Source organism: Canis aureus, chromosome 21 (assembly GCF_053574225.1).
Source record: "Canis aureus isolate CA01 chromosome 21, VMU_Caureus_v.1.0, whole genome shotgun sequence".
NCBI lineage: Eukaryota > Metazoa > Chordata > Mammalia > Carnivora > Canidae > Canis > Canis aureus.
Genome location: NC_135631.1, coordinates 14832746 through 14860733, shown reverse-complemented (window position 1 = coordinate 14860733; position 27988 = coordinate 14832746). Strand labels below are relative to the sequence as shown.

At 40.1% G+C, this 27988-nt stretch overlaps 2 protein-coding genes across 5 annotated transcripts; one reads left to right on the top strand and one right to left on the bottom strand.

Annotated features, from left to right (window-relative positions):
• The first annotated feature begins 10 nt into the window (after window positions 1-10).
• LOC144292629 (patr class I histocompatibility antigen, A-2 alpha chain-like) lies at window positions 11-27962 on the top strand. Of its 4 annotated transcripts, XM_077863284.1 has the most exons (8): window positions 11-342; window positions 550-822; window positions 1029-1304; window positions 1897-2172; window positions 2273-2386; window positions 3017-3064; window positions 3189-3230; window positions 3389-3762. In XM_077863284.1, the coding sequence occupies exons 1-8, from the start codon at window positions 255-257 to the stop codon at window positions 3415-3417; spliced, it is 1146 nt and encodes a 381-aa protein (XP_077719410.1). In that variant the 5' UTR covers window positions 11-254; the 3' UTR covers window positions 3418-3762. The 4 variants fall into 4 exon arrangements, with proteins under 4 accessions (XP_077719410.1, XP_077719407.1, XP_077719409.1 ...); XM_077863282.1 differs by lacking the exon at window positions 3017-3064 and having other exon boundaries at window positions 17-342; XM_077863281.1 differs by lacking the exons at window positions 3017-3064; window positions 3189-3230; window positions 3389-3762 and adding an exon at window positions 27522-27962.
• Window positions 10455-11393, bottom strand: LOC144293246 (olfactory receptor 4A47-like). The gene has a single exon (XM_077864336.1). It carries the CDS (start codon window positions 11391-11393, stop codon window positions 10455-10457), a length of 939 nt encoding a protein of 312 aa, XP_077720462.1.
• Window positions 27963-27988: the final 26 nt, after the last annotated feature.

Here is a 27988-nt window from a genome sequence, read left to right as displayed (position 1 = left end):
GCTCAGGGTGTCCGCGCAAAGGCAGTGTCTGGGGCGGGGGAAGCCCTGCTTGGGGAGTCCCCCCCCCACATGCGCTGGTTTCACTTCCTCTCACATCCTGCTTCAGGTCCTTCTGCCGGGATACTCGTGACGCGACTCCGGGTGGCATTCCCATTGCCAGTCGAGTTTCTAGAGAAGCCAATCGGCGTCACCTCACCGTGGCTCAGGGCTGACAGTGTCTCCTCTGCAACTCAGTTGCTGCCTGGAACGCGTGGATGCCTGTCATGCGCCCCCGAACCCTCCTTCTGCTGCTGCTGCTGCTGCTGCTGTCGGGGACCCTGGGCCTGGCCCAGACCAGTGCAGGTGAGCCTGGGGTCCGCAGAGAAAGCGCCGCAGGCGGGGAGCGGGGAGGAAGCCCTACTCCACCCGGGATGGACCCAGGCCCTCACCTCCGCCTCGCCCACACCTCGGCCCCACTCACCTCCCGCCCCTGGCCCCTTCCCCACCGACCAGCCCCTAAGCCCCCGGGACCCCCGCCCGGGAGGAGGCTCAGCCTCTTGGCGCCCGCAGGCTCGCACTCCCTGAGGTTCTTGAACACCGTCGTATCCCGGCCTGGCCACGGGGAGCCCCGCCACTGGGCAGTGGCCTACGTGGACGACACGCCGTTCGAACGGTTCAACAGCGAACGCGAGGGTCGGCGGCCTGAGCCGCTGGTGCGGTGGCTGGAGCAGGAGGGGCCTGAGTACTGGGAAGAGCGCACGCTGAACTCCAGGACCTGCACACAGTTCCTCCGAGGGATGCTGAACGAAGTTTCGCAGGACTACTCCAATCAGAGCAGGACCGGTGAGCCACGGGGGCGGGTCCAGGTCGCCATCCCCGTCTCCGCCCACGGGCCGAGGTCGCCCCGAGTGTCTGGGGCCGAGGGCCACCCCGAGGCTGCGGGACTCACCCGTCCCCGTCCCGGAAAGGGAAGGAGACTCCTGGGGACGCGACTGGGTTTCGTTTTCAGTTGTAGACTTTCGTGCTGACACACCGTGGGGCGGGGCCAGGGTCTCACACCTTCCAGATTATAGCAGGCTGCGACGTGGGACCTGATGGGCGCTTCCTGCGCGGGTACCAGCGTCACGCCTATGACGGCCTGGATTACATCACCCTGAGCGAGGACCTGCGCTCCTGGATCGTGGAGGACCCGGTGGCTCAGATCACTCGGCGCAAGTGGGATGCGGCCAGTGTAGCTGAGAACCGTAAGAACTTCCTGGAGGGCAGGTGCTTGGAGTGGCTCCGCAGACACCTGGAGAATGGGAGGGAGACGCTGCAGCGCGCAGGTACCAGGGGCCTCCCCATCTTCACTCTGCTGGGGCTGGCTTCCCCCAAGGAAGGGAGGGTGGACTCAGTGTCAGAATACTGCCCCCTCCCACAGGTGGGAAGAAAAAGATCCATCTCAACATTCATATTCCCACTACAGAGTAATTCTTCAAAAGAGCTGCTTTCCTCTAGAGGACAACTGAGGAATCCAGTCTCCCTGGAGGCAGGTGGAGACCATCCCTGAAATAACTCATCAGAGTTCTCCTCCATCCTGGAAACCACCTTGTGAACCATGGCTTTCCTTCTCAAGGCCTTGTTCTCCATCGGAGAACATTTTTGGAGGTCTGACTCCAGGTTTTCTGAGTCACTGACCCTCTGCTGCAGTCCAGACCGTTAGTGTGTTCCCCACTCTAGACCTGCACTCTCCTGTCCTGGGATCTTTCCGTGATTCTAAAATGTTATTCCAGACAACCAAGTCTAGGCTGTGTCAGGGTTTTGTGCTTTTTCCTTCTAAACCAATTGTCCTCTCCATCCTCAGCATGGTCACAAGTGCTGCTTTAATGACCCATGAAGGTAACCCAGAGTGTGGATTTTCTGATTCTTCTTCTTCAGACCCCCCCAAAACATCTGTGACCCGCCGTCCCATCTCTGAGCATGAGGTCACCCTGAAGTGCTGGGCTCTGGGCTTCTACCCTGCGGAGATCACCTTGACCTGGCAGCGTGATGGGGAGGACCAGACCCAGGACACAGAGCTTGTGGAGACCAGGCCTGGAGGAGATGGGACCTTCCAGAAGTGGGCAGCTGTGGTGGTGCCTTCTGGAGAGGAGCAGAGATACACATGCCATATTCTGCACAAGAGCCTGCCCAAGCCCATCACCTTGAGATGGGGTAAGGAGGGGTTTGGCATAGACACTCTTCTCAGAGAACAACTGTGAGGTCATGACTCAAGCCTGAGGTCTGGGCCCCTCGCCTTCCCTTCCCTTTCCAGAACCACCTCCTCAGTCCACCATCCCCATAGTGAGCATCATTGCTGGCCTGGTTCTCCTTGTGATCACTGGAGCTATGCTGGTTGGAGTTGTGATATGGAGGAAGAAGCACTCAGGTAGGGAAGGGAGTGGGGGGAATCTGAGTTTTCCTGTCCTACTGGGAGGTTTCAAGCCCAAAGTAGAAGTTTGTCCTGTCTTGTTAATAAGAAGTGCCATCTGGAGTAGCTGGGTGACTCAGTGGTTGAGCATCTGCCTTTGGCACAGGTCACGATCCCGGAGTCCTGGGATCAAGTCCTACATCAGGCTCCCTGCTCAGCACAGAGCCTGCTTCTCTCTCTGCATATGTCTCTGCCTCTCTCTGTATGTCTTTCATGAATACATAAATAAAATCTTTTAAAAAGAGACAGAAAAAGAGGTACCATCCACATACATGTGCTAGCCAGCTGCTAACATTCACTCCTTAGTAAAGACTTGTGCAAATGAAGGACAGATTTTTCACCTTTCTATTCTGGCATTGGGGACCTGAGCCCTAGCAGCTGAAGGTAGGGGGAATTCCCTGATACAGACAGACCTCCGGGAAGACAGTTGGCCCAGTGCCCCTACATATACTTTCTCTGTGGTCTCCGATACAGCCGTGAGTCTTCAGTTAACAGTCCTGGAAACTGCATTTTGGTACAGGACTAGGGTATTCCTTTGGATACCATAGCCTTCTCCTTAGCCTCTGACATGATATTTTCTTCCCACAGGCAGAAAAGGAGGGAGCTACTCACAGGCTGAAAATAAGTATGGAGGGAGTGATCCTTGAGACCCTGGGATAGTATAGATAGGACCCCATGGGGGAACTCAGCCACCCTATATAGCTCCTCCTTTAGTCTCATCTCTTGTGGGTTTTGACCACATCCTGTTGTTCTACCGTAGGCAGTGCTCAGGACTCTCAGATGTCTGTCATGGCTCCTAATGGTGAGACCCTGGAGGGCCTGAAGCCAAGGGGAGTGGTTGGGGCAGAGGGGACATGACTGGGTTATGAGGATTCTTTGAGTGGAACATTATAAGCATGTGGAGATGTCAGCACTTAACATGATTGACCTGAATTTGTTCATGACTATTTTCTTTCACAGAGCAAGCCAGCTGCCTTGTGGGACTCTGAGTGATGCAAGATTTGTTCACACTCCCACTTTTTTGACTTCAAGAGCCCCGGATATCTCCATCTGCTAATGGTGTCTGAAAGTGACTCTGTTCCTATTAGCATAATGTGAGCAGGTGGGGAAATTGGCCCACCTCTACTCATCATGTCCCTTCCCCCAACTGACCTGTGTTCTTTCCCTAATCTGCTTTCCTCTTCCAGCAGAGATGGGACTGGGTCATTACCATCCTTGTCTTTACTTCATATTTGGCTGGGAAGTAATATTTAACTTGTCTTATTCTGTATGTTAGTAAATTGAACACCAATAAAAAAAAATAAATTAAAAAAAAGTTAAAAAAAAAAAGAAAATCTGGATATGACTTTGTTTTTCCTATTCTTGTCATATAAAATTGGCATGGTAATAAAGTAGAAGACTCTTAAAGTTGAGATACGAAATAAATGGAAGCACTGAGAACCTTCCAGAATCTGCCAGATTGCTGTGCTGTCTGTTGTAGGTGGACCAGGAGAGGCTGTGAGGAGCCAAGTGTGGACAAAACCCTGCCTGGTCAGTACTCAGTACATTATGGGCTTTAACATGGTCACTCCCCAGTTGAGTCATCTTTGCTATAGCTGGTCACTTCAGTGGAATTTTGTCACACCAGGACCTGTGATCACAGGGACTCAGACATCACCTGTCTTTATGACTATGGGCATCAAGAGCTTCCTATGACCAGGTCAGCTTGGGCCCCAGCTTGGATCAAGCCCTCAGCCCCCAGCTTTTGGGTGTTCTTTCTCTTTGTTAATATAGAGAATTAGGTCTATTTTTACTCTCGTGTGTAAGTTCTGGTCTTATTTTCTCTGGTGTTCCCCTGTCTGTGATGGTCGCAGGAGTCCTAAGCCTCTCATTGTTTCCACAAGACCCAGTGAACCCTTGCACATAGGAGTCTCTGTGGTATCACAAGATGCATTTTCAGATCATTCATCTCTTCTCCTCCTTCTAGGGCTATTCTGGATTATTCTTTCCATTTTTTCCTCATCTTTTTTAAAAAGGCAGATTCTGGAGTTAGAGAAAAGATCTGACTGTTTCTAATCTTTATTAAATTAGTTAGTTTCTGTCTTCTCTGCTCATCTACCTGCTCCCTACCCATAGATCTAGTGATCTAGTTCTGGTTCCACTTCTAATTCATAGAGTGATAAAGCAGCGTCTAATTTCAATTCACATTTGTCTGGCATACATGACCCATTAGCCTAGGTACAACTTTTTCTGAAGGAGAACTATAATTGTTTCCTGTGCTGTGCAGGGGGGGGGGGTGGTATGGAATAGAGGCAATCAATGGAGGTTATGGGGGGAGATCAGCAATGAGGAGAAAAGCAACACCATGTAACAGCTATGGCCTGAGGATCATCTGGAAGAGAGAGGGGGCAGTATGCTGGTCACTCATTCAACTGATAATTGTCAGACACAGGAACACTATTTTAACATCTAAGACACTTCGGTGGACTAGAAATGGGCTACATTTGCCCACCTTGTGAGGCACATGTTCTGGTAGTAAGGGGCAGAACAAGGGAAGAGTGTATGTTAGAAGTTGGGAAGTGCTTCGAGGAAGGTGACCCAGAGTAAACCTGTGTGGGGACAGGAAATATGGCTACTTTACTATAGCGGTGAGTGTGAGCCCACCAAGAAGGTGACCTCTGAGATATTTGAAGGTCATGAAACAATTGTTTAAGTGGTTATCTGGGGGAAGTCCTCTCAGGCAAGGGAAACTCTAGTGCATATGCACTAGGGCAAGAGCATGTCTTGTGTTCAAGGAAGGGTGAGGAGGCCACTGTAGCTGGAGCAGACAGCAATTGAAATGAAGTCAGATGTTAGGCCTTAACATTAGAAGGGCTTGGAGTTTCCTCTGAGTGAGCTATGGAGTTGTAAGACAGTTTTTTTTTTTTTTTTGTAAGACAGTTTTGAAAGATAATCCATTCAATACAACCTCTCCTTAGAAGCATCTGTTGGCATATTAGAGACCCTTAACTCCAGGAAACAAACTGAGGGGCCCTAGAGGGGCAGTGAATGGGAGGATGGGCAAACTGGGTGATGGGCATTAAGGAGGGCACTGGATTTAATGAGCACTGGGTATTATATGCAACTAAGAAACCACTAAATTCTAGCCCTGAGATTAATAATACAGTGTAAGTTAACTAAATTGAATTTAAATAAAAAATTTAAAAAATAATAACATATATACATTTCATATATTCACTTTGAAATATACTTTAATATTTATATTTCTTGTGCATAATTCACATTTTATATTTATAATTTATAAGATATATATCTATATGTATGTATGTGTGTGTTTCCATATAAACATATAGTTTCAATTAAAACAACTTGGAATCTGTTGTTCAAAACAAGGAGCAAGGAATCCATGACGGTATACTTTCAGAGAACAGAAATTTTTTCCAGTTTTATTGAGAATAATTGACATATAACCTATTGTAAGTTTAAGTGTACAACGTTTTGATCTGATACATTTTTATGCTGCAAAATGATTACCACCATAACATTAGCTAACACCTGCATTGTCTCACATACTTTATTGTTTCTTTCTTTGTGGTGAGAACATTTCAGTTCTATTCTTTTAGCAAGGAGAGTTTTTCTTGTCAAGCTCATACCACTTCTTTAATCTGCCACCTGGCTGTACCCCTTGGGAGAGAAACCTCCCAGCACATTTTGCATTTTTCTTCCTACAAAAAATCATTTAGATTTGTACGTAAAGGAGAGGAATAAAGATGGCAGAGGAGTAGGAGAAGCCTAAGTTTGTCTCGTTCGAGTACAACTGGACAGTTGTCAAATCATGCTGAAAACCTGAGAAATCAAAGATCTAAGAACACAAATGCTGCACCTCTAGGAGTAGAAAGGCAGGAAGGTGCAGAAGCTTGGAAGGCAGGAGGTGCAGAGACTTGAACTCTGTGTGATAAAACTGAGGATATGGGGGAGGAGAATGAGCCTGCTTAAGGAGGCTACTGCAAAGTATTATAAGGAGCAGAGCCCCACACTGACACTTTTAGAAGTCTGCTACAGTGGAGGAAGGGCCTGGCCTAAAGGTAGTGAAGCAGGTGGAATCCCAGGCATGACAACACAGTCTCAGGATCCCCAGGGTCCCAAGAAGAATGAGGGTGCCTGAATGTAGTAGAGTTCCCAGACATAAGAGGGAGGAAGCCAGCATGAGAACAGTCTAGGTGCCAGCATTCTGCTCTGTGTTGCCATATACTGCAAACTGTGGCATGGTCCTAGGACCTCTCTCCTTGGATGAGTCCAGCAAAAGGCAGAAGCATGAGAAATCCTGCCCCTCTCCTGTGAGGAACAGTATGGATCCACCTCAAGGGAGTCCTTAAAATTTGGAGTACTGAAACTCAGTCACAAGCTCAAGATAAAAATGCTCAGTGACAGGCCAGATGGACACAGAGTTGACAAGAAGACAAGAGTGATTAATTGCTTTTCTGTGAGGGCTCATTGGAATGGGAGACCAATGCTTTCAGGTTAGCTCAGAAGCTAGAGAGGGCACAGCAATATAAATCCTACCCATCAGTGCTGAAAGCCTTCAGGGCCCCAAACAGTGCCACCTACTGAAGTCTAGAACTGCTTATACTGAGCCCTGCTTCCCTGTGCCCTGGAGAAGCATTTCCACTAGGGCAGAACCACTTGAGAATCAGTGCAACAGATGCTTTCTCTGGAAAACCAGCACAAACAATTCATTCTCACCAGGTTTTAATCATAGAGGACTACAAAAGCTTCAGCTCTTGAGGAAAGCAATATATAGAATTCTTTATATTTTCATTTAATTTTTAGTATAATTTTTTGTTATTTTCTTATTTTTCCATTGTTTTCTTTTTTCTTTTTTTCTTTTTTATATACCTTATTTTTTTGTTTCCTTTCATATTATTTTATTTTATTGTTTTACTTTCCTTTTGGATTCTTGTGCTTTTAACAAGACCAAAACCCTCCCAGGATCTAGTTTTTTGTTTGATTTTTTAGTTGCTGTTATTGTTTTTGTTCTTTATTTTCTTTTTCATTCATCTTTTATTTTCTAGAAAAAATGACAAGATGGAGACATTTACCCCACAAAAAAGAACAAGAGGCAGTACTCCCTGCCAGGTATTTAATCAATACAGATATAAGTAAGATGAACTACAACTTAAAACAGTGATTATAAAGACACTAGCTGAGCTTGAAAAAAAAAGCATAGAGCACACTAGAGAATCCCTTACTGTAGAAATTAAAGAACTAAAATCTAGTCAGGTCAAAATTAGAAATGTTATTACCAAGATGCAGTCCCAAATGGAGGCCATGAAAAGAAGGATAAATAAACCAAAAGAGTGAATCAGTGATACAAAAGATTAAGTGATGGATAATGAAAAAGCTGAAAAAAAAGAAAGAAAGAAAATAGATCATGAACATAGACATAGGGAACTCAGTCATTCCATAAAGCAAAATAATATCCATATTCTGGAAGTCCCAGAAATGAGAAGCAACAGGAAAAAGAGGTAGAAGATTTATTTAAATGACTTATAGCTGATAACTCCCCTAATCAGGGGAAGGAAATAGGCATCCAACTCCAAGAGGCACTGAGAACTCCCCTCAAAATTATCAAAAATAGTTCAACACCTTGGCAGATTACTGAATCTTGGAAATTACAAAGATAAAGAAAAAATCCTGAAAGTAGATTAAGGTCCTTAACCTACTTTACCTATAAGAGGTCCTTAACCTACAAGGATAGACACATAACGCTGACAGCAGACCTGCAGTAGATCTGTCCACAGAGACCTGGCAGGACAGAAAGGACTGGCATAATATATTCAAGGTGCTAAATGGGGAAATAAAGCCAAGAATTCTTTATCCAGCAAGACTCTCATTTAGAATAGAAGGAGAGATAAAGAGTTTCCAGTACAGACAAAAGCTAAAGAATTTGTGAACACTAAAACAATCCTGTAAGAAATAGTAAAGGGGATCCTTTGAGGGAAGAAAGAGGCCAAAAGTAACAAAGACCAGAAAGGAACAGAGACAATCTACAAGGACAGTAACTTTACAGGCAATAGAATGGCACTAAATTCATATCTTTCAGCAATTACTCTTTTTTTTAGGATTTTTTAAAGATTTATTTATTTATTTATGATAGACACAGAAAGAGAGAGAGAGAGAGAGGCAGAGACACAGGCAGAGGGAGAAGCAGGCTTCATGCTGGGAGCCCGAGTGGGACTCGATCCTGGGACTCCAGGATCGCACCCTGGGCCAAAGGCAGGCGCTAAACCACTGAGCCACCCAGGGATCCCCTCAGCAATTACTCTTAATGTAAGTGGACTAAATGCTCCAATCAAAAGGCATAGGGTATTTGAATGGATTTTTTTTTTAAAAGACTCATCTATATGTCATTTACAAGAGATTAATCTTAGACCCAAAGACATCTCCAGATTCAAAGTGAGGGGTGGAGAACCATTCATCATGATAATGGACATCAAAAGAAAGCTAGAGTAGCCATATTTATATCAGACAAAATAGATTTTAAACCAAAAACTCTAAGAAGAGATGAAGAAGGACATTATATCATAATAAAAGGGTCTATTCAACCAGAATATGTAACAATTGTAAATATTTATGCCCCCAACTTGGGAGCAGCCAAATATATAAACCAATTAATTAAAAATTAAAGAAACTAATTAATAATAGTAAGAGGGGACTTTAACACCCCATTAATGGCAAAGGACATGTCATCTAAGCAGAAGATCAAGGAAACAAGGGCTTTGAATGACACACTGGACCAGATGGACTTCACAGATATGTTGAGAGTGTTCCATCCTAAAGCAGCAGAATATACATTCTTTTTGAGTGCATATGAAACATTGTCCAGAATAGATCCCATACTGGGCCACAAATCAGTTCTCAACCAGTACAAAAAGACTGAGATTATACCATGCATATTTTAAGAAGACAATGCTATGAAACTTGAAGTCAACCACAAGAAGAAATTTGAAAGGACCACAAATACATTGAGGTTAAAAAATACCCTACTAAAGAAGGAATGAGTCAACCAGGAAATTAAAGAAGAATTTTTAAAATTCATGGGAACAACTGAAACTGAAAACACAACAGTTCAAAACATTTGGGATGCAGCAAAAGTGATCCTAAGAGGATGCTTATAGCAATACAGGCCTTCCTCAAGAAGTAAGAAAAGTCTCAAATACACAATCTAACCTTAACCTAAAAGAGCTAGAAAACAATCATTATATGGTTTCACTCATACGGGGAATATAAAAAGTAGTGAAAGGGATTATAGGGGAAAGGAGAGAAAAATGAATGGGAAAAATCAGGGAGGGTGACAAAACATGAGAGACTCCTAACTCTGGGAAATTAACACAAGGGGTAGTGGAAGGGGAGGTGGGTGGGAGGATGGGGTGACTGGGTGTTGGGCACTGAGGGGGGCACTTGATGCATTGGTGTTATACTATGTGTTGGCAAATCAAACTTCAATAAAAAATATACCAAAAATAAAAATGAATAAATAAATAAATAAATAAATAAATAAATAAATAAATAAATAAATAATAAAACCTTCCTTTTTTATAAAAAAGGAAATGCACACATACATAAACAGATCTATATCTTATAAATTAATATAATATAAAAAACGAATTATGCACAATAAATATTAAAGAATGTTTTAAAATAAATACATAAAATAGATAAAAATTGTTTTCTTCCTTTAAATTCCTTATTTAAATTCAATTTAGTTAATATACACTGTATTATTAGTTTCAGAGATAAAATTTAGTGATTCCTTAGTTGCATATGATACGCAGTGCTCGTTCTAAATGAAGTGATCTATAAGACACTATAAACTTCACATTCTATGAGAAAGGGAAAATGTTATTATACCATAATCATCTTGTTTATTCTTTAATTAACTTAAATTCTTGACACAAAAAGAGTCAGATTCATTTTTTAAAGATTTCTACATTCTTAGAAAATGGAATCCAATATAAAATAACTCTCTTCATGGTAAATAATACACTTATCTACTGAAAGATATAGTATTTCTTCTCCATAGCTTCTTCATAGCATTTGTCATCTCAGAATTTCTCAAAGTGTAGATCAACGGGTTCAGCATTGGGGTTATGACTGTATAAAACACACTCAGGGATTTGTCAATGGGGAATGTCTTAGCAGGTCTTGCATACATGAAAATACATGGAACGAAGAAAAAGACCACCACAGTGATGTGGGAGCCACACGTCTGGAGGGCTTTCCGCTTCCCCTCTGGACTAAGGTTCTTTAGAGAGTGCAAGATGATACCATAAGAGATGAGCAAGAATGAAAACACAATAGTGCAGATCATCCCTCCATTGGCTACAACTAACAACCCAATAACATATGTGTCAGTACAGACCAGTTTCAGTAAGGGGTACATGTCACAGAAAAAATGATCGATGACATTGGGCCCACAGAATGGGAGCCCATGAATAGTGCTAAGTTGAATTACTGAGTGCAGAAAACCTCCAACCCAGGATACCACCAGCAGCACAACACACACCCATTGCTTCATGATAACCAAATAATGCAAGGGCTTACAGATGGCCACATAGCGGTCATAGGCCATCACCAGCAGAAGAAATATTTCTGTTCCACCAAAAAGGTGCTCTGTAAAGAGCTGAATCATACAAGAATGGAACGATATGGTATTTTTCGCAAAGAATAAGTCTGAAATCAATCTAGGGGATATAGAAGATGAATAAATGACATCCATAAATGATAAGTTAGCAAGAAACAAGTACATAGGTGAGCCCAGGGTCTTACTGAGAGATATAGTCACCAAAATGAGCAAGTTGCCCACCACAGTCAAAATATAGAAGAGCAAGAATATAACAAAAAGGACCTTCTGTTCCTTTGGATTCTGTGTGAGGCCCAAGAGGACAAAGTAAGTTACATTGTTTCTTAGTTCCATCTTCTGCATAGGAGCTGACTTCTCATATTAGAAGCAGGTGATCTACAAAAGGAGAGGGAAAACCATTAAATGCATTATTAGATCACTCTTCTATTGACTCATTTAATGAAAAGAATGTGGAAGATGGGGTTCTTGGGGCTCAGTCAGTTAACTCTCTCCCTTCAGCTCAGGTCATGATCTTGTGGATCTTGTGGAATCAAGCTCCACATTGGGATCTCTGCTCAGCAGTGAGTCTGCTTCTTCCTCTTCTATTATCTCTCTCTCTCAGTCTCTCTCAAATAAATATAAAATCTAAAAAAATAATAATAAGGCTGTGGAAGGAGTACCTGTTTATGTCACATGTGTAATGGACATTATGATTTCAAAGTTAAATAAGTCATAGTTTCCTATACTCATTGATATCATACATAATAATCATCAATGAAATAACTGCCATTATAAAAACAGTCACACAATGCAAAGAACAGGGGTAGGAATATATTAACCAAAGATAACTCAAAGAAGACTTCCCAAAGGAAGCAATGCTTTAGCTAAGTTTCAAAGGAAAAGAGTAAGGACAAGAAAAGAAGGCAAGGGAATTCCAAATAAAGGTGCACAGTTTATAAAGTCACAAAAGTGAAATACTTGAGAACCATTTAAGGTAACTGACATATTTAAAGTGAGTAGATCAATCTAGGAATGGAAGGCCACTGTCCTGGATTGTCTGTCCCCTCCTGGAGACCTCTTTCTTCTGGTCTTTGGTTGGTTATGACCCCTTTACTTGGCCAATAAATGGGAAAGCACTCCAGCATTGTATCTCTCTGTTAATTTTTAAACTTCATATATACAGCATCTCCAACTGTGGACATCTCCAATTAGAATTCAATTCAGTACTTCTGAAACTGAATTTTTTATTTTCCTCAGAAAATCATAGGTGTTTCCTACCTCACTAAATGGTACCACTTTCCACATCATTGCTCACATAAGAAATACCACAGTATCCTGCATGGCTTTCTTGCTTTCATATGGCATATTGATGCCTTTAACAAATTCTATTAACCTCCTTTAAAATATATCACAAACTGGATCATTTGCCTCCCCCCCCATCACTTATTCTTCCCCACTGCACTAACCCCCTCCCACCCCCTCCCCTTTCATTCTGGCTTCCATCAATTTGTTACCTGAAGCAGACAAATGATCCTTTCTAAATCTGATTCTGATCTATCACTCCACTGCTCACAACTACAGTGGATTCCAATCACACACTCACAACTTAATGAATCACATTTCACCTAACAGTAAAAGAAACTGTAATCCCCGTTTCATAGTTCAAGAAAGTGTGGCTCAGATCATGTAATTAATTTTCCAATGTCACCCATTTTTAAATGATAAAACTAGAATTGGAATCCAAGTTTGGTTTATCTCAAAGTGGTCTAACTTTTACATAATAAAGCTACTCACACAATTGCAAAGCTTGGTTTCCATTATTTTTTGTTAGTCTTATATGTGTCGCATATCCACAATTTGAAGGGACACTTTTTACTCACTCATCAGGACCTGAATCCTTCTGTCATCCAATCTGACAAGAGAGGGTAAAAAGATACATTCCTTGACAATATATTTATTTCCTTCAACTGTCTATTCATTTTATCCAGGGAGTCTTCTGGTTATTTAGTCAGTTGCTTTAACTTGCACTGTAGATTACTTCCTAGGAATTCCAGTTTCCACACAGAAAAAGAAAAAGGTATCACATTAGGATAATTTATTAAAAAGACAAATAAATCTCATCTTACATAAGAAGAGAGCAACTAGCCATTTGCAGGGGGAGATTTTTTTCAAATAACTTCATTCCCACTAATTTATAAAACGAAAAATATCATTCAACTGTTCAGTTGTCCTCATTCTGTCCTGTTAGTTTGCTCAGATAAGCTGACTTGATAATTCAAGAGATATTCTTGTGCTTTTATCGGTAATGCTTTAAACCTAACTGAAACCTCCTAAAAAATATGTATCAGTTGTTAGGAGCATAGAATCTTCTTCCCAATTCGAGCAAAGATCACTGGACATTTTATCCCTTCTAACCACATTCCTCATTAAGTCCTAAAATTGGAAAGTGTCCAAGACTGATTCTTGCTTAATTAAATTCACTGGGACTTTCAACAAAAACTCTGAAAATATCTGGATACAGGATTAGGTCAAATCACATAGTTTGAGCCAAAAAGATGTAACACAAACAAAGTATATAGCATTAGAACCATGATAAGACTAATTCCAGTCAGGAACAAAATTTCAGCCCAGTCATTTTGTGTAAGGGAAGATTAATTTATCATATATTTCCCCACTTGTCATAGTAAGTTTTATTTCCTTTTATTTAATAGACAATTTAAGTGTGGTTAGATATTTTATTTACTTACAGATTTAGACATAGTAACTATTAAATTATTAATTTATTTAACTTGAAGGTCCTGTTTAGCTCCAGGAACCATTCTATGAGGGAGAACATAGCAATTAGTGAAATAGGGGGGAAATTTATGCAAAAGGTCCTTCCAGCATGGGCCTGGTATACTCATAAAAGAGTCAGACAGCAAATAAGGGGACAACTTACTAAACTAATTATAGTGTTCATCAGAGTTAATATTATAACAAACAAGGTACTTAGGAAGAATTCTACTATGGAGAAGACCTTTCTTCAAAGGTGAAGCTTAGGCTGAGATCCAAAGGATAGAAGGTGGCTACCATCAGGAACATTGTTAAAGGCAGTAAAATTAAATAAAGATGCTAAGTAATTTGTTCTCACTCCAATGATGGTATGACCTACATGCAGAAAAATGCTAAAAATTTCCCCACGATTTTTATTACACTGCTATTGTAAAATGGAATGGTGAATGTAGGCACTCTCATCTTATTCCTGATAAGAGTGGGAAAGTTTTCAACCTTTCCCTCTTGAATATCGTATTACCCATATTAAATCTGGCCTTTATATGTTGAAGTCAATTCCTTCTGTATCCAGTTTGTTGAGAAGATTTTTTTTTCATTCTTTAAGTGATTTTTACTTTACATTTCCGTATGTTTACAGAGCATCTAATTTCTTGTGCTATTGGCAAAAGGTATGTGAGAATTCTTTAGTATTTTTGCAACTTCTTTGGAAGTTTAAATTTATTTTTTTAAGATAAATAAGATATGTTATTTTACCTTACTTTGACCCTTCTTCAGTGGACTGTATTTCTTTTCTTTTCTTTCTTTCTTTCTTTTTTTTTTTTGATGCTTATCCTATCCTTTTTATCTCTATCTTTAATTAGCATGCAGCTTTTGGCTTTGAGACATTATAAACAAAAGTACATGTAAGTTTCTTATCAATATATGGAAAAAACATATGAATATAGAATTTCTATATTATTTATACATTATTTTTCCATTTCCATTTATTGAAGTTCTATTTGCCAACATATAGTATAACACCAACTGACTGTTCATCCCTTCAAATGCCCTCCTCAGTGCCCATCACCCAGTTACCCCAACCCCCTGCCCATCCCCCCTTCCGCAACCCTTTGTTCATTTCCCAGTTAGGAGTCTCTCATGGTTTGTCTCCCTGTCTAATTTTTCCCACTCAGTTCCCTTCCTTTCCCTTATAATCTCTTTCACTATTGCTTATATTCCCTATATGAATGAAACCATATGATGATTGTCCTTCTCCAATTGACTTACTTCACTCAGCATAATACCCTCCAGTTCCATTCACGTCAAAGCAAATGGTGGGTATTTGTCATTTCTGATGGCTAATAGTCCATTGTATATATACATACCACATCTTCCTTATCCATTCATCTATCAAAGGACATCAGGGCTCCTTCCACAGCTTGGCTATTGTGGACATTGCTGCTATAAACATTGGGGTGCAGGTAGGTGAACTGTGTTTCTTTATGTAAATTGAAGTTTCTGTTTTGTTTTTTTTTTCTTCTATTTATTTAGTTAGTTAGTTAGTTGTAGGTTTTTATTTAAATTCCCATCAGTTAAAAAAATAAATAAATTCTAGTCAGTTAACATATAGTATAATGTTTGTTGCAGGAATAGAATTTAATGATTCATCGCTTACACACAACATCCAGTGCTCATCACAAGTGCCCCCCTTAATGCCTGTCAGCCATCTAACCCTTCTTCCCCGCACCTCTCCTCCAGCAGCCCTCAGTTTGTTCTAAGATTTTTTTTTTAATTTTTATTTATTTATGATAGTCACAGAGAGAGAGAGAGAGAGGCAGAGACACAGGCAGAGGGAGAAGCAGGCTCCCTGCCGGGAGCCCGACGTGGGATTCGATCCCGGGTCTCCAGGATCACACCCTGGGCCAAAGGCAGGCGCCAAACCGCTGCGCCACCCAGGGATCCCTCTATAAGATTATCTTATGGATTTCCTCCCTCTGTTTTTATCCTATTTTGTTTTTCCTTCCCTTCTCCTATGTTCATCTGTTTTGTTTCTTAAATTTCACATATGAGTGAAATCATATGGTATTGTTATTCCTCAAGCTGACTTATTTCACTTAGCAAAATGCAGGATAGCTCCATTAACATCGTTGCAAAAGGCAAGATTTCATTCTTTCTGATGGCTGAGTAATATTCCTGTGTGTGTGTGTGTGTGTGTGTGTGTGTGTGTGTGTTTATACATACACACACCACCTCTTCTTTATCCATATGTCAGTCAATGGGCATTTGGGCTCTTTCCATAATTTGGCTATTGTTGATAATGTTGCTATCAACATCAGGGTGCAAGTGCCTCTTTGAATCGGTATTTTTGTATCCTTTGGTAAATACCTAGTAGTGCATTTGCTGGGACATAGATTAGTTCACTTTTTAAGTTTCTGAGGAACCTCCATACTGCTATCCAGAGTGGCTGCACGAGTTTGCATTTCCACCGACAGTGTAAGAGGGTTACGCTTTCTCCACATCCTCTCCAACACCTGATGTTTCTTGTGTTGTTCCTTTTAGTCATCCTGACAGATAAGAGATGATTTTTCATCCTGGTTTTGATTTGTATTTTCCTAATGATGAATGATGTCAAACATCTTTTCATGTATCTATTAGACATCTGGATGTCTTCTCCCCATTTCTTAATTGGATTATTTATTTTGGGGGTGCTCAATTTGATAAGTCCTTTATGGATTTTGAATACTAACCCAATATCAGATATGTGAATTACAAATATCTTTTCCATTCCAGGGATTGTCTTTTATATTTGTTGACTGTTTCCTTCACTTGCAGAAACTTTTTATCTTGATGAAGTCCCAATGGTTTTGTTTCATTTTGCTTTTATTTCCCTTGCCTTTGGAGATGTGTCTAACAAGAAGTTGTTGCAGCAATGTCGAAGAGGTTGCTGTCTGTGTTCTTCTTTAGGATTTGATAGATGCCTGTCTCACATTTAGGTCTGTCATTCATTTTGAATTTATTTTTGTGTATGGTGTAAGAAAATTGTCCAGTTTCATTCCTCTGCACGTGGCTGTCCAGATTTCCCAATATCATTTGTTGAAGAGACTATCTCTTTTCCATTACATATTCTTTCCTGCTTTGTTGAAGATTAATTGACCATATAGTAAAGGGTCCATTTCTGGGTTGTCTCTTCTGTGTCATTGATCAAGATGTCTTTTTTGTGCCAGTATTATACTACCTTGATGATTGCAGCTTTACAATATACCTTAAGGTCCGGAATTGTGATGCTTCCACTTTGGTTTTCTTTTAAACATTACTTTGGCCATTTTGGGATCTTTTGTAGTTCCATACAAATCGTAGGATTGTTTATTCCAGCTCTATGAAAAATGCTGGTGGTATTTTGATAGTGATTGCATTGAGTGTGTAGCTTGCTTTGGGTAGAACAGTCATTTTAACAATATTTATCCTTCTAATCCATGAGCATGGAATGTTTTTCCATTTTATTGTGTCATCTTCAGTTTCATTCATAAGTGTTCCATATTTTTCAGAGTAGAGATCTTTTACCTCATTGTTAGTTTTGTCCCTAGGTATCCTATGGATTACGGTGCAATTGGAAACAGGATCAATTCCTTTATTTCTCTTTCTCCTGCTTCATCATTGATATGTAGAAATACAAGAGATTTCTATATGTTCATTTTGTTTATCCTGTAACTTTGTTGAATGTGTGCATCAGTACTAGCAATTTTTTGATGTACTTTTTTTTGGGGGGGTGGGTTATTTATATGTATTTTTTTATTTTTAAGTTCGATTTGCCAACATATAGTCTTTAGGGTTTTCTACAGAGAGTATCATATCATCTATGAATAGAGAGTTTGACTCCTTCTTGCTGATATGGATTCCTTTTATTTCTTTTTGTTGTCTGATTCCTGAGGCTAGGGTTACAAGTACTATGTTAAATAAGAATAGTGAGAGTGGAAATCCATGTCTTGTTCCTGACCATGGAAGAAAAACTCTCAGTTTTTCCATATTGAGCATTATTTTACCTGTGGGTCTTTCCTATATGCCCTTTTTGATGTTGAGGCATGTTTCTTCTATCTCTACCCTCGTGAGGGTTTTTATCAAGAGTGAATTCTTTATTTTGTCAAAAGCTTTTTCTGCATCTATTTAGAAGATCATATATCTCTTGTCCTTTATTTTATTAATGAGGTAGGTAATGTTGTTTGATTTCCAAATACCAAACTAACTTTATAGCCCAGGAATAAACTTGTTGTGGTGAAAAATTCGTTTAATGTACAGTTTGATTTGTTTTCCTTGTATCTTATTAGAATTTTTGTATCCATGTTTCAGGGATATTGATCTGTAATTCTTCCTTTTTAGCGGGGTCTTTGTCTGGTTGTGGAGTCAAGGTAATGCTGGCCTTATAGAATGAGTTAGGAAGTTTTCCTTCCATTTCTATTTTTTGGAAGATTTTGAGAAGAACAGGGACGGGCACTGGGTGTTATTCTGTATGTTAGTAAATTGAACACCAATAAAAAATAAATTAAAAAATAAAAAAAATAAAAAATAAATGATTCATAGAATTCCCCTTGGAACCATCTGGTCCTGGACTCTTACTTTTGGGGAGATTTTTGATTTCTGCTTAAACTTCTTTGCTGGCTATGGGTCTGTTCAAATTTTCTATTTCTTCCTGTTTCAGTTTTGGTGGTTTATATGTTTCTAAGAATTTTTCCATTTCTTCCAGATTGCCAAATTTGGTGGCATATAATTTTCCCTAATATTCTTTTATGCTTGGTTATACTTCTGTGGTGTTGGTTGTGATATATCCTCTTTTACTCATGATTTTATTCATTTTGGTTCTTTCTCTTCTTTTTGATAAGTTAGCAACGTATTTATCAATTTTATTAATTTTTTCAAAGAACCAGCTCCTAATATCATTGGTCTGTTCTACTGGGGCTTGGGGAGGGGGCTGTTTTTTTTTGTTTATATATAATTTATTTCTACTCTAATCTTTCTTATTTCCCTTCTTCTGCTGGCTTGAGGCTTTATTTGCTGTTTCTTTTCTACTTCCTTTAGGTGCAAGCTAAGGTTGCATATTTGAGATTTTTCTTACTTTTGAGTAAGGCCTGTTTTGCTATATACTTCACTCTCCTGACTGCTTTTGCTGCATCCCAAAGATTTTGGATGGCTATGTCTTCATTTTGATTTGCTTCCATGTATTCCTTAAATTTCTAGTTAACCTATTCATTTTCAGTAGGATGTTCTTTAATCTTCGTGCATTACTGTACTTTCCAAATTTTTCCTTGTGGTTGACTTCAAGTTTCATAGCACTGTGGTCAGAAAATAGGCATGGTATGATCTCAATGTTTTTGTAGCTGTTCAGGCCTGATTTGCAACCTAATATGTGATCTATTCTACAGGATGTCCCATGTATACTCAAAAAGAATGTGTATTCTGCTGCTTTAGGATGAAATGTTCTGAACATATCCCTTAAGTCCATGTGGTCCAATGTGTCATTCAAAGCCTTTGTTACCTTCTTGGTTTTCTGCTTACATGATCTGTCCACTGCTGTAAGGTGGGTGTTAAAGTCCCCTATTATTACTATATTGTTATCAATGAGTTTCTTTATTTTCTCATTAATTTTTCACAATGAGAAACTTGCACTCATAACCCAAAGTCAAGACCTGAGCAGAAATCAAGAGTCTGATGCTTAACCAACTGAGCCACTCAGGTACCCGAGGCCACTTTATTATGATATAGTCCCCTTCTTCATCTATTATTACAGTCTGAAGCTTAAAATCTAGTTTATCTGGTATAAGTATGACTACTCCAGCCTTCTACTGATGTCCATTAGCACACGAGATGGTTCTCAGCCCCTCACATTCAATCTGCAGGTGTCTTTAGGTCTAAAATAAGTCTCTCAAGGGGTTAAGATGGTGGAGGAGTAGAGGGACCCTAAGTTTTTCTCATCCCTCGAATTCAACTAGATAGTTATCAAATCTTTCTGAACACCCAAGAAATCAATCAGAGATCTAGGAAAACAAATGTTGTAAGTCTACAAGTAGAAAAGGGACCACTGCTTGGAAAGTACAGGTATAGAGAATTGATCCTTCAATCCCACGTGATAGCTGAGGCTGTGGTGCGGGGGGAACTTGCTTAAGGGGGCTACTGCGAAATATTATGACAAGTGGAGTGCAAACTGAACCTTTTAGAAGTGGGCTACAGTGAGGAATGTGCCAGGACTCAAGGTGCCTAAGTGGTGAACTGGGGAAGAATCCCAGGTGTGACAGCATGGTCTGAGGAACCCCATGGTTGCAAGAAGAATGGTTGGTGCCTGCGTGTGGTAGAATTCCCAGGCATAGGAGTGAGGAGGCTGGCATGGAACAGTGAGTGTAGGTTTCCGCTTTCTGCTCTGTGTTGTAATAAGCTACAACTTCTCTGAGATCATGTGATCACTTTCCTACAAAAGACTGAAGCATGGTCAGACACCCCCGCACCCCAGAAGGAACAGCGCAGGTCCATGCCGCGGAGGTCCATAGCCTTTGAAGTTTGAAACTCCCTTACGTGCCTGAGATAAAAACACTCAGTCACAGGCCAGGTGAACACAGAGTTCTGACAGAAACTGGGATAAAAGAGTGACTAATCGATTCTCTGTGAAGGCTCACTGGAATTGGGGGCAGGAATTTTCAGCTCTGGAGCAAGAGAGAGGGCACAGCCATATTCATCCTGCCCATCAGTGCTGAAATCCTTCAGGGAGAAAGAAGAAATAGACTCTCAATTCTATGGTCAATCTTCAACAAAGCAGGAAGAATATCCAAGGGAGGAAAGACAGTCTTTTCAATAAATGGTGTTGGGGAAATTGGGCCACATACAAAAGAATGAAACTGAACCACTTTCTCACACCATACCCAAAAATAAATTCAAAACGGGTGAAAGACTTAAATGTGAGAAGGAATCTATCAAATCCTAGAGGACAGGGCAGCCCTGGTGGCTAAGTGGTTTAGCACCGCCTTCGGCCCAGGGCCTGATCCTGGAGACCCGGGATCAAGTCCCATGTCAGGCTCCTTGCATGGCGCCTGCTTCTCCCTCTGCCTGTGTCTCTGCTTCTCTCTCTCCTCTCTGTGTATTCTCAGAAATAAATAAATAAAATCTTTAAAAAAAAATCCTAGAGGACATCACAGGCAGCAACCTCTTTGACGTTGGCTGCAGCAACTCCTTGTTAGACACAGCAAGGGAAATAAAAGCAAAAAAAAAATTGCCTCACAACAACAACAACAACAAAATATTGGGAGTTCATCAAAATTGAAAGCTTCTGCAGGTGAAGAAAACAATAAAAAAACTGAAAGGCACTATATGGAATGGGAGATGACATTCACAAGTGATATATCAGATAAAGGACTAGTTCCAAAATCTACAAAGGACTCATCAAATTGAACACCTAAAAAACAAAAAAATTCAGTCACAAAGTGGGCAGAAGACAAATAGACATCTCTCCAAAAAAGACAAACAAATGGTTAACAGACCTATAAAAAATATGCTCAACATCACTCAGCATCAGGGAAATCCAAATTGAAACCACAATAAAACATCATCTCACACTGGTCAAAATGGCTAAAATTAACAACTCATGAAACAACAGATGTTGCTAAGGATGCAGAGAAAGATAACTCTCTTACACTGTTGGTGGGAATGCAAAATGGTGCAGCCAATCTGGAAAACAGTATGAAGGTTCTTCAAAAAGTTAAAGATACAACTACCCTATGACTCAGCAATTGTACTTGTAATACTAGGTATTTCTCCAAAGAATACAGAGTCATTTGAAGTGTTAATGCCCCCCTCCCATGTTTATATAAGCAAGGTCCACAATAGCCAAAATATGGAAAGGGAACAGATGTCCATTAACAGATGAATGGATAAAGAAGATGTGAGTTTTATATATATGCATGATATATATATATATATATATTCCATTATATATATAATGGAATATTACTCAGCCATCAAAAAGAATGAAACGTTGCTATTTGCAGTGATAAGGATGGATCTAGAGGCAAGTATGCTAAGGAAAATATGTCAATCAGAGAAAAACAAATACCACATGATTTCACTCATACGTAGAATTTAAGAAACAAAAGAAATGTACACAGGATAAGAGAAGGAAAAATAAAATAGGATAAAAGCAGAGGGAGGAAAACCATAAGAGACTCTTTTTTTTTTTTAATTTTTATTTATTTATGATAGTCACAGAGAGAGAGAGAGAGGCAGAGACACAGGCAGAGGGAGAAGCAGGCTCCATGCACCGGGAGCCCGACATGGGACTCGATCCCGGGTCTCCAGGATCGCGCCCTGGGCCAAAGGCAGGCGCCAAACCGCTGCGCCACCCAGGGATCCCCATAAGAGACTCTTAACTATAGGAAACTAAGTGGGGGTTGGAGGGGAGGTAGGTGGGGGGATGGGGTAAGTGGGGGATGGGCATTAAGGAGGGCACTTTAAGTAATGAGTGCTGGTTGTTATACACAACTGATGAGTCACTAAATTCTACCCCTGAAACTAATAATACATTATATGTTAACAAAATTGATTTAAATTAAAAAAATTTAAAGTAAAATAAAATGACAAAAATGAGTCTCTTGCAGGAAGCATATAGATAGGTCCTGTTTTGTTTTGTTTTTATAGGTCTTGTTTTTTTAATCCATCCTGGTGCCCTATGTCTTTTGATTGGAGCACTTATTCCATTTACATTTAGAATGATTATGATAGATATATATTGAATGCCACTGTATTACCTGTAAAGTTGGTATTTATGAAGATTTGCTCTGGTTCTTTCTAGTCTTTGTCACTTTCCATCTCTTTCCCACTTAATATTTCTTACAGATCTGATTTAGTGGTAACAAACTGCCTTAGTTTTTGTCTGGGAAACTATGTCTCCTTCTATTATGAATGACATCCTTGTTGGATAAAGTATTCTTGGCCCTATATTTTTCCCATTTGGTATATAGAATATATCATGCCACTCTCTTCCAGCTTGCCAAGTTTCTGTGGACAGACGTGATGTGAACCTGATCAGTCATCCCTTGTAGTTTAGGGATATCTTTTCCCTTGCTGCTTTCAGGAGTCTTTCAATATTTTGCAAATTTGACTGCAATATGTCTTGGTGTTGGCCTGCTTTTGTTGATGTTAACAGGAGTTCACTATGCTGTCTGGATGCGGTGTCTCTTTCCTCCCTAGGATAGGTACATTACCAGCTATGTTGTGCTCAAATAAACCTTCTTACCCTTGTTCTCCCTCTTTTTCTTCTGAGGCTCCTATGAAATGAATGTTATTATGCTTTAGGAAGCCACTGAGTTTCCTAAATCCACATTCATAATCCAATAATTTTCTTTCCCTTTTCTTTTCAGCTTCATTATTTTCCATAATTTAGTCTTCTATATCACCGATTCCTTTCTCTGCTTCCTCATTCTTACGGTCATTACATCCAGCCGGTTTTCCATCTTGGTTGTCCCATGTTTTATTTCAGCCTAACTTTTAGTTTTTAGGTCTTTTATCCCTGAAATAAGAGATATTGGTGTCTCTAGTGACTCCTATGCTTTTCTCAAGCCCAAGTAGTAGCCTTATGATTACTCTTTTAAAATCTAGTTCAGGCATATTACTTATATCTGTTTTGATTGGATCCCTTCCCATGACTCTTCTTATTCTTTCTATGGATTCCTCCATCTTGACATTTCATCTAGGTCTCTGTCTTTTGTGTGCTAGAAAGGCCTGTTATGTTTCCTGCTCCTGAGAGAAATGGTTATCTGAGGAAGAGGTCATATACTGTCAAGAGGCGGGCACGTCAGGAAGTGTTTCTGGTGTAGTCTGTCTGCACTGTGCTATTGTGTTCTGGCTTCTCTTTCCCTCAGGTGAGTCATTTGCAGAGTATGTCCTTGCGTCCACTGGGGAATGTTTGGACCTTGTCTACCATGTGTTGAGTTTGGCTAGGTGTGTTTTGGTCTGCCTATTAAAAGAGGCTAGATCCTTTATCCCCTAGAGCTGGAGCTTTGCAGCACTCTATGGTCATTATATTTGGTGCATGCAGGGGTTTGTGCTGGTCTTTGGTGGGACACTGATGCTGACTCTCAGACACACTTGCCCAGGGGGGAAAAAAGCACCTGCAGAGTACAGGGGGATGGGGCTTGGCGTAAGCAGTGCAAGTGTCCACTGTGAGTACTGTGTTGATGGGTGTGGGTAAAAATGGCATCAACTGGCTCTCTTGTCCCTCGAGAGGGGAATTTGCACCCACCACTGTTCAGGAAGCCCTCACATAAAGAAAAATCTCCCCTCATTTGTCCCAGGCTTCCCTCAGGCCCAGGCCTTTACCCTACATCAGAATTATCTGCCCACCCAGCAGCAGAGTGCTCCTGTGTTTTATCTCAGACATTCTAGCTTGATTTCAAAACTCCAAATGTTAGGAACCTGGCATGGCAGAGTTGTGGTGATCATCTGAGGGAGGGTCTCGCCACACTATGGCTGGTGCCAATTTGTCCCAGAAGGGCAGTTGCATGAATGCACAAGCCCTTGGAGTTTATGGCAAAGCACAGCAAAAAGCCAGCATCGGTTAGCAGGAGTCTTTGCTCCTTTGCTAATGAACTGGGCAGCTCAATGACACTCTTGGGCTCTCTCACTGCTTGTAAAAACTTACAATAATCAGCCCTCCTCATATTTCCTAATAGTGGTTTGGGGAAAGTATGCAAAGCCTTGTGCTCTGTTCTCTCTTTCTCTCCTCCCTCCCTGATCAGGGCTCCCTCCCTTCTACTGGACTGACCATTCTTTTCTCCCCCAGATCACATCACATACTTTCCATGATGTGGCCTCTTTTCTCCTCCTGGTTCTGCATTTTTCTCTCAGTACTCAGAACAATTTCCTTGGTGTCCAGATAATTTGATATTTATCAAGTTGTTTTCAAGGCATCAGGCAAGCATATGCTCCCCATAATGCTCCCCCATATTAGCTCCCTGATAAGTTTTTGGTTTTTATTTTCTTGTTTTGGGTGGTGAGGAGGGAGTTTGAGAGAGAGAGAGAGAGAGAGAGAGAGAAAGTGGTGATCTGTGGAATGGCAAGTGGAGAGGGAAAGAGAGAGAACCTTAAGCAGGCTCTATGCTCAACATGGAGCCCAATGTGGGGCTCGACTCACTACCCTTGAGATCGTGACCTGAGCGGAAATCAAGAATCAGATGCTTAACTGACTGAGCCACCCAGGCACCACAACCCCAAGAGGGTTGTTTTTTCTTAAAGAAAACACATTGAATTTCTGTGTTACCAGTTATAACCCAGAGAGGTTTAAAAAAACAATTCCTTTTACAACAGCATCAAAAGGAAAAGAACACTTAGCAATAAACTTAAAGAGGAGGCAAATGTCTCCTATATTTTAAAACTACACACTGTTGGTAAGAGATATTCTAAAAGACACAAATAAATGGAAAGACTGTAATGAATTGATATGGGTCATGTTATTAAGATGTCAATACTACTTAACATGATCTAAAGATTCAATGCAATCCCTATAAAAAATCTTTAAAAAATTGTTTTTGCAGAAAAAGAAAAATTCATCCTAAAATTCAGGTCAAAACTCAAGTCATTCCAAGTATCCAAAATAACCTTGGGGAAAAAAACAAATAGTTGGACTATATCTAGGTTCTAAAACTTACTACAAAACTATGGTGATCAAAACAGTGTGATATTGTCATAATGACAGCCATAGCAATGGCGCAGAATACAGAGCCTAAAAATAAACCTTTACATAGGTGTCCAAATGATTTTCAGTGAATAACAAGAACATTAATAGACCAGACCAGCGTGTTCAAAAAAAATATGACACTGTGAAACCGAATATCTACAAAGTACTGAAACTGAACCCTTAACATACATCATATATAAAAATAGACTCAAAATGGACCAAAGACCTAAACTACTGACTAGAACTCTGAAAATATTAGGAGAAAAATTCATAACTTTGGATTTGGCAATGAGTTTGGTATGACACCAAAATCACAGGCAAGAAAAATACAGAAGTTATACTTTATCAACTTATGTACTTTGAACATCAAAAGACACTATTGACAGAGAGAAAAGGCTTCCTACAAATGAGACAAAATATCTGCAACTGATACATTTGATAAAGTGTTTAAATCCAGATTATAGGAAGAACTTCTACATCTCAAAAACACACACACAAAATACCATCTTGATTAAAAATGAGCAAAGAACTTCAATAGATATTTCTCCAAAGAAGATATGTGAATGCCCTGTAAGCCCATGAAAAGATGCTCAATGTCACTAATTATTAGAGAAATGCATTTGAAAACCATGATGCAATACTACTTCATATCCAAGCTATGACCATAAAATGCAATAAATAACACATACAAGACGCTGGAGAAATTGGAACAAGTGTGCATTGCTGGTGGGAATGTAAAATTATACAGCTGCTAGGAAAAATGTTATTATACTTCCTAAAAAATTAAGGAAAACATTATTATATGATCCACAATTCCACTTTGGGGTGTATAAAATAATGGAAATCATGGTCTCAAACAGATAGTCCCATACCCACTTTCATCGCAGTATTATTCACAAGAGCTAGAAAGTACAAGTAGCCAAAGTGTGCACTGACAGATAAATGTATGAACAGAATGAGATATATGCACAAAACGGATTTTTATTTACCCTTAAAAATGAAGGAAATTCTGACACCTGCTAAAACATACATTAACCTACAATTCACCATGCCAAGTGAAGTAAGACAGTCACAAAAAGACAAACATTCTATGATTCCACAGACACAGGTACTTAAAATAGCCAAATTCATAGACTGAAAGAAAACAGATTGGTGGTTGTCTAAGGCGCAGAGAGAGGGAATATGGAATTAGTGTTTGATGAGTGTGATATTTCAGTTTGGAAGATGAAAAGGCACTGGACATAGATGGTACTGGTGTTTGCATAACAAACATCAATTTACTTAATTAACCATCATGACAATGTGAAATGACTCAGCAGCACTGAACTACGCATGTAGAAATTTTTGTTATTTGTATCTTACTGCAAGTTGAAAGCTACATTTAAAAATTAAGTTGATTCATTAATAATTACATGATTTCAATATAAACTGCAATGGCTATTTATCATTGGCTTTACAGACACCAGTTTAGAAAGTACATATGTCATCCAACAAGAAAACTGGTAAATTAATCACCAGAGCTCTGTCCTGACACTCTGCATTTTATAAGAACTCTAATTCTCACAGTACATTGAACTTTGACTATCCATTGGACAATAAATTCATAAATCTAAGTGGGATATTTTTACAGTGATAAGTAATTTCCTCCCTGGACCGTTCCTCACAGTACCTAGATGTCAAAATAAGCATACATTGGACAAATAGTGTTCATGTGCCCCTGTACCCCAGAGATTCTTTTCTCTTTTCCATTTAGCAGAAAACTTTATAAAGTTGTGGATATCTGTCAAAGTTACCATTTTTACCTCAGTACTTCCTCATGGCATTTTTCTCTTCCAAATTTCTGAATGTGCAAGTTTTAAGTTTAAGTTCAACAGGAGAGTTACCATGGTATAAGATACAGCCAAAACTTGCTCAGTGGAGAAGATGGTGTTTGGATGCAAATATATAAATATTCAGGACACAATACTAAAACCACCACAGTGACATGTGAGATAAAGGTAAACATGGCTTTGTGTCTGTCTTACAACCTACAGGTCCTCAGGGAGCATATGATGACCAGCTAGGAGACCATCAAGAGGAAAATGTTCACAGGCAGATGAACACACATTTGACAGCAACAAAGAGACCAAGGGTATGAGTGTCCATGCAGATGACTTTCAACCAAGGATTTACATCACACTCAAGTGGTCTATGACATTGGAGCCACACACAGGCAGCCACAATGTGATGAGGACCTGAGTGGTTGCAAGGACAAAGCCTCTAGCACATGCCACCTGAAAGACAAAGCTGTATCCCTGTCACTTGTGATGATTTCATACTACAGGGATTTGCAGATGGCCACATGGGTGCTCAGCAAAGACTTCAGTCATGCACTTCTTGAAAAAGATGGTTTTTCTTACTGCAAAAATGCCAAGCAGCATTTCAGGGGTCATGGATGAAGAGCAACAGATATCTGGAAGGGTTGAGACACACAGGCAGGAAATAGAAGCAGTACCCAAGC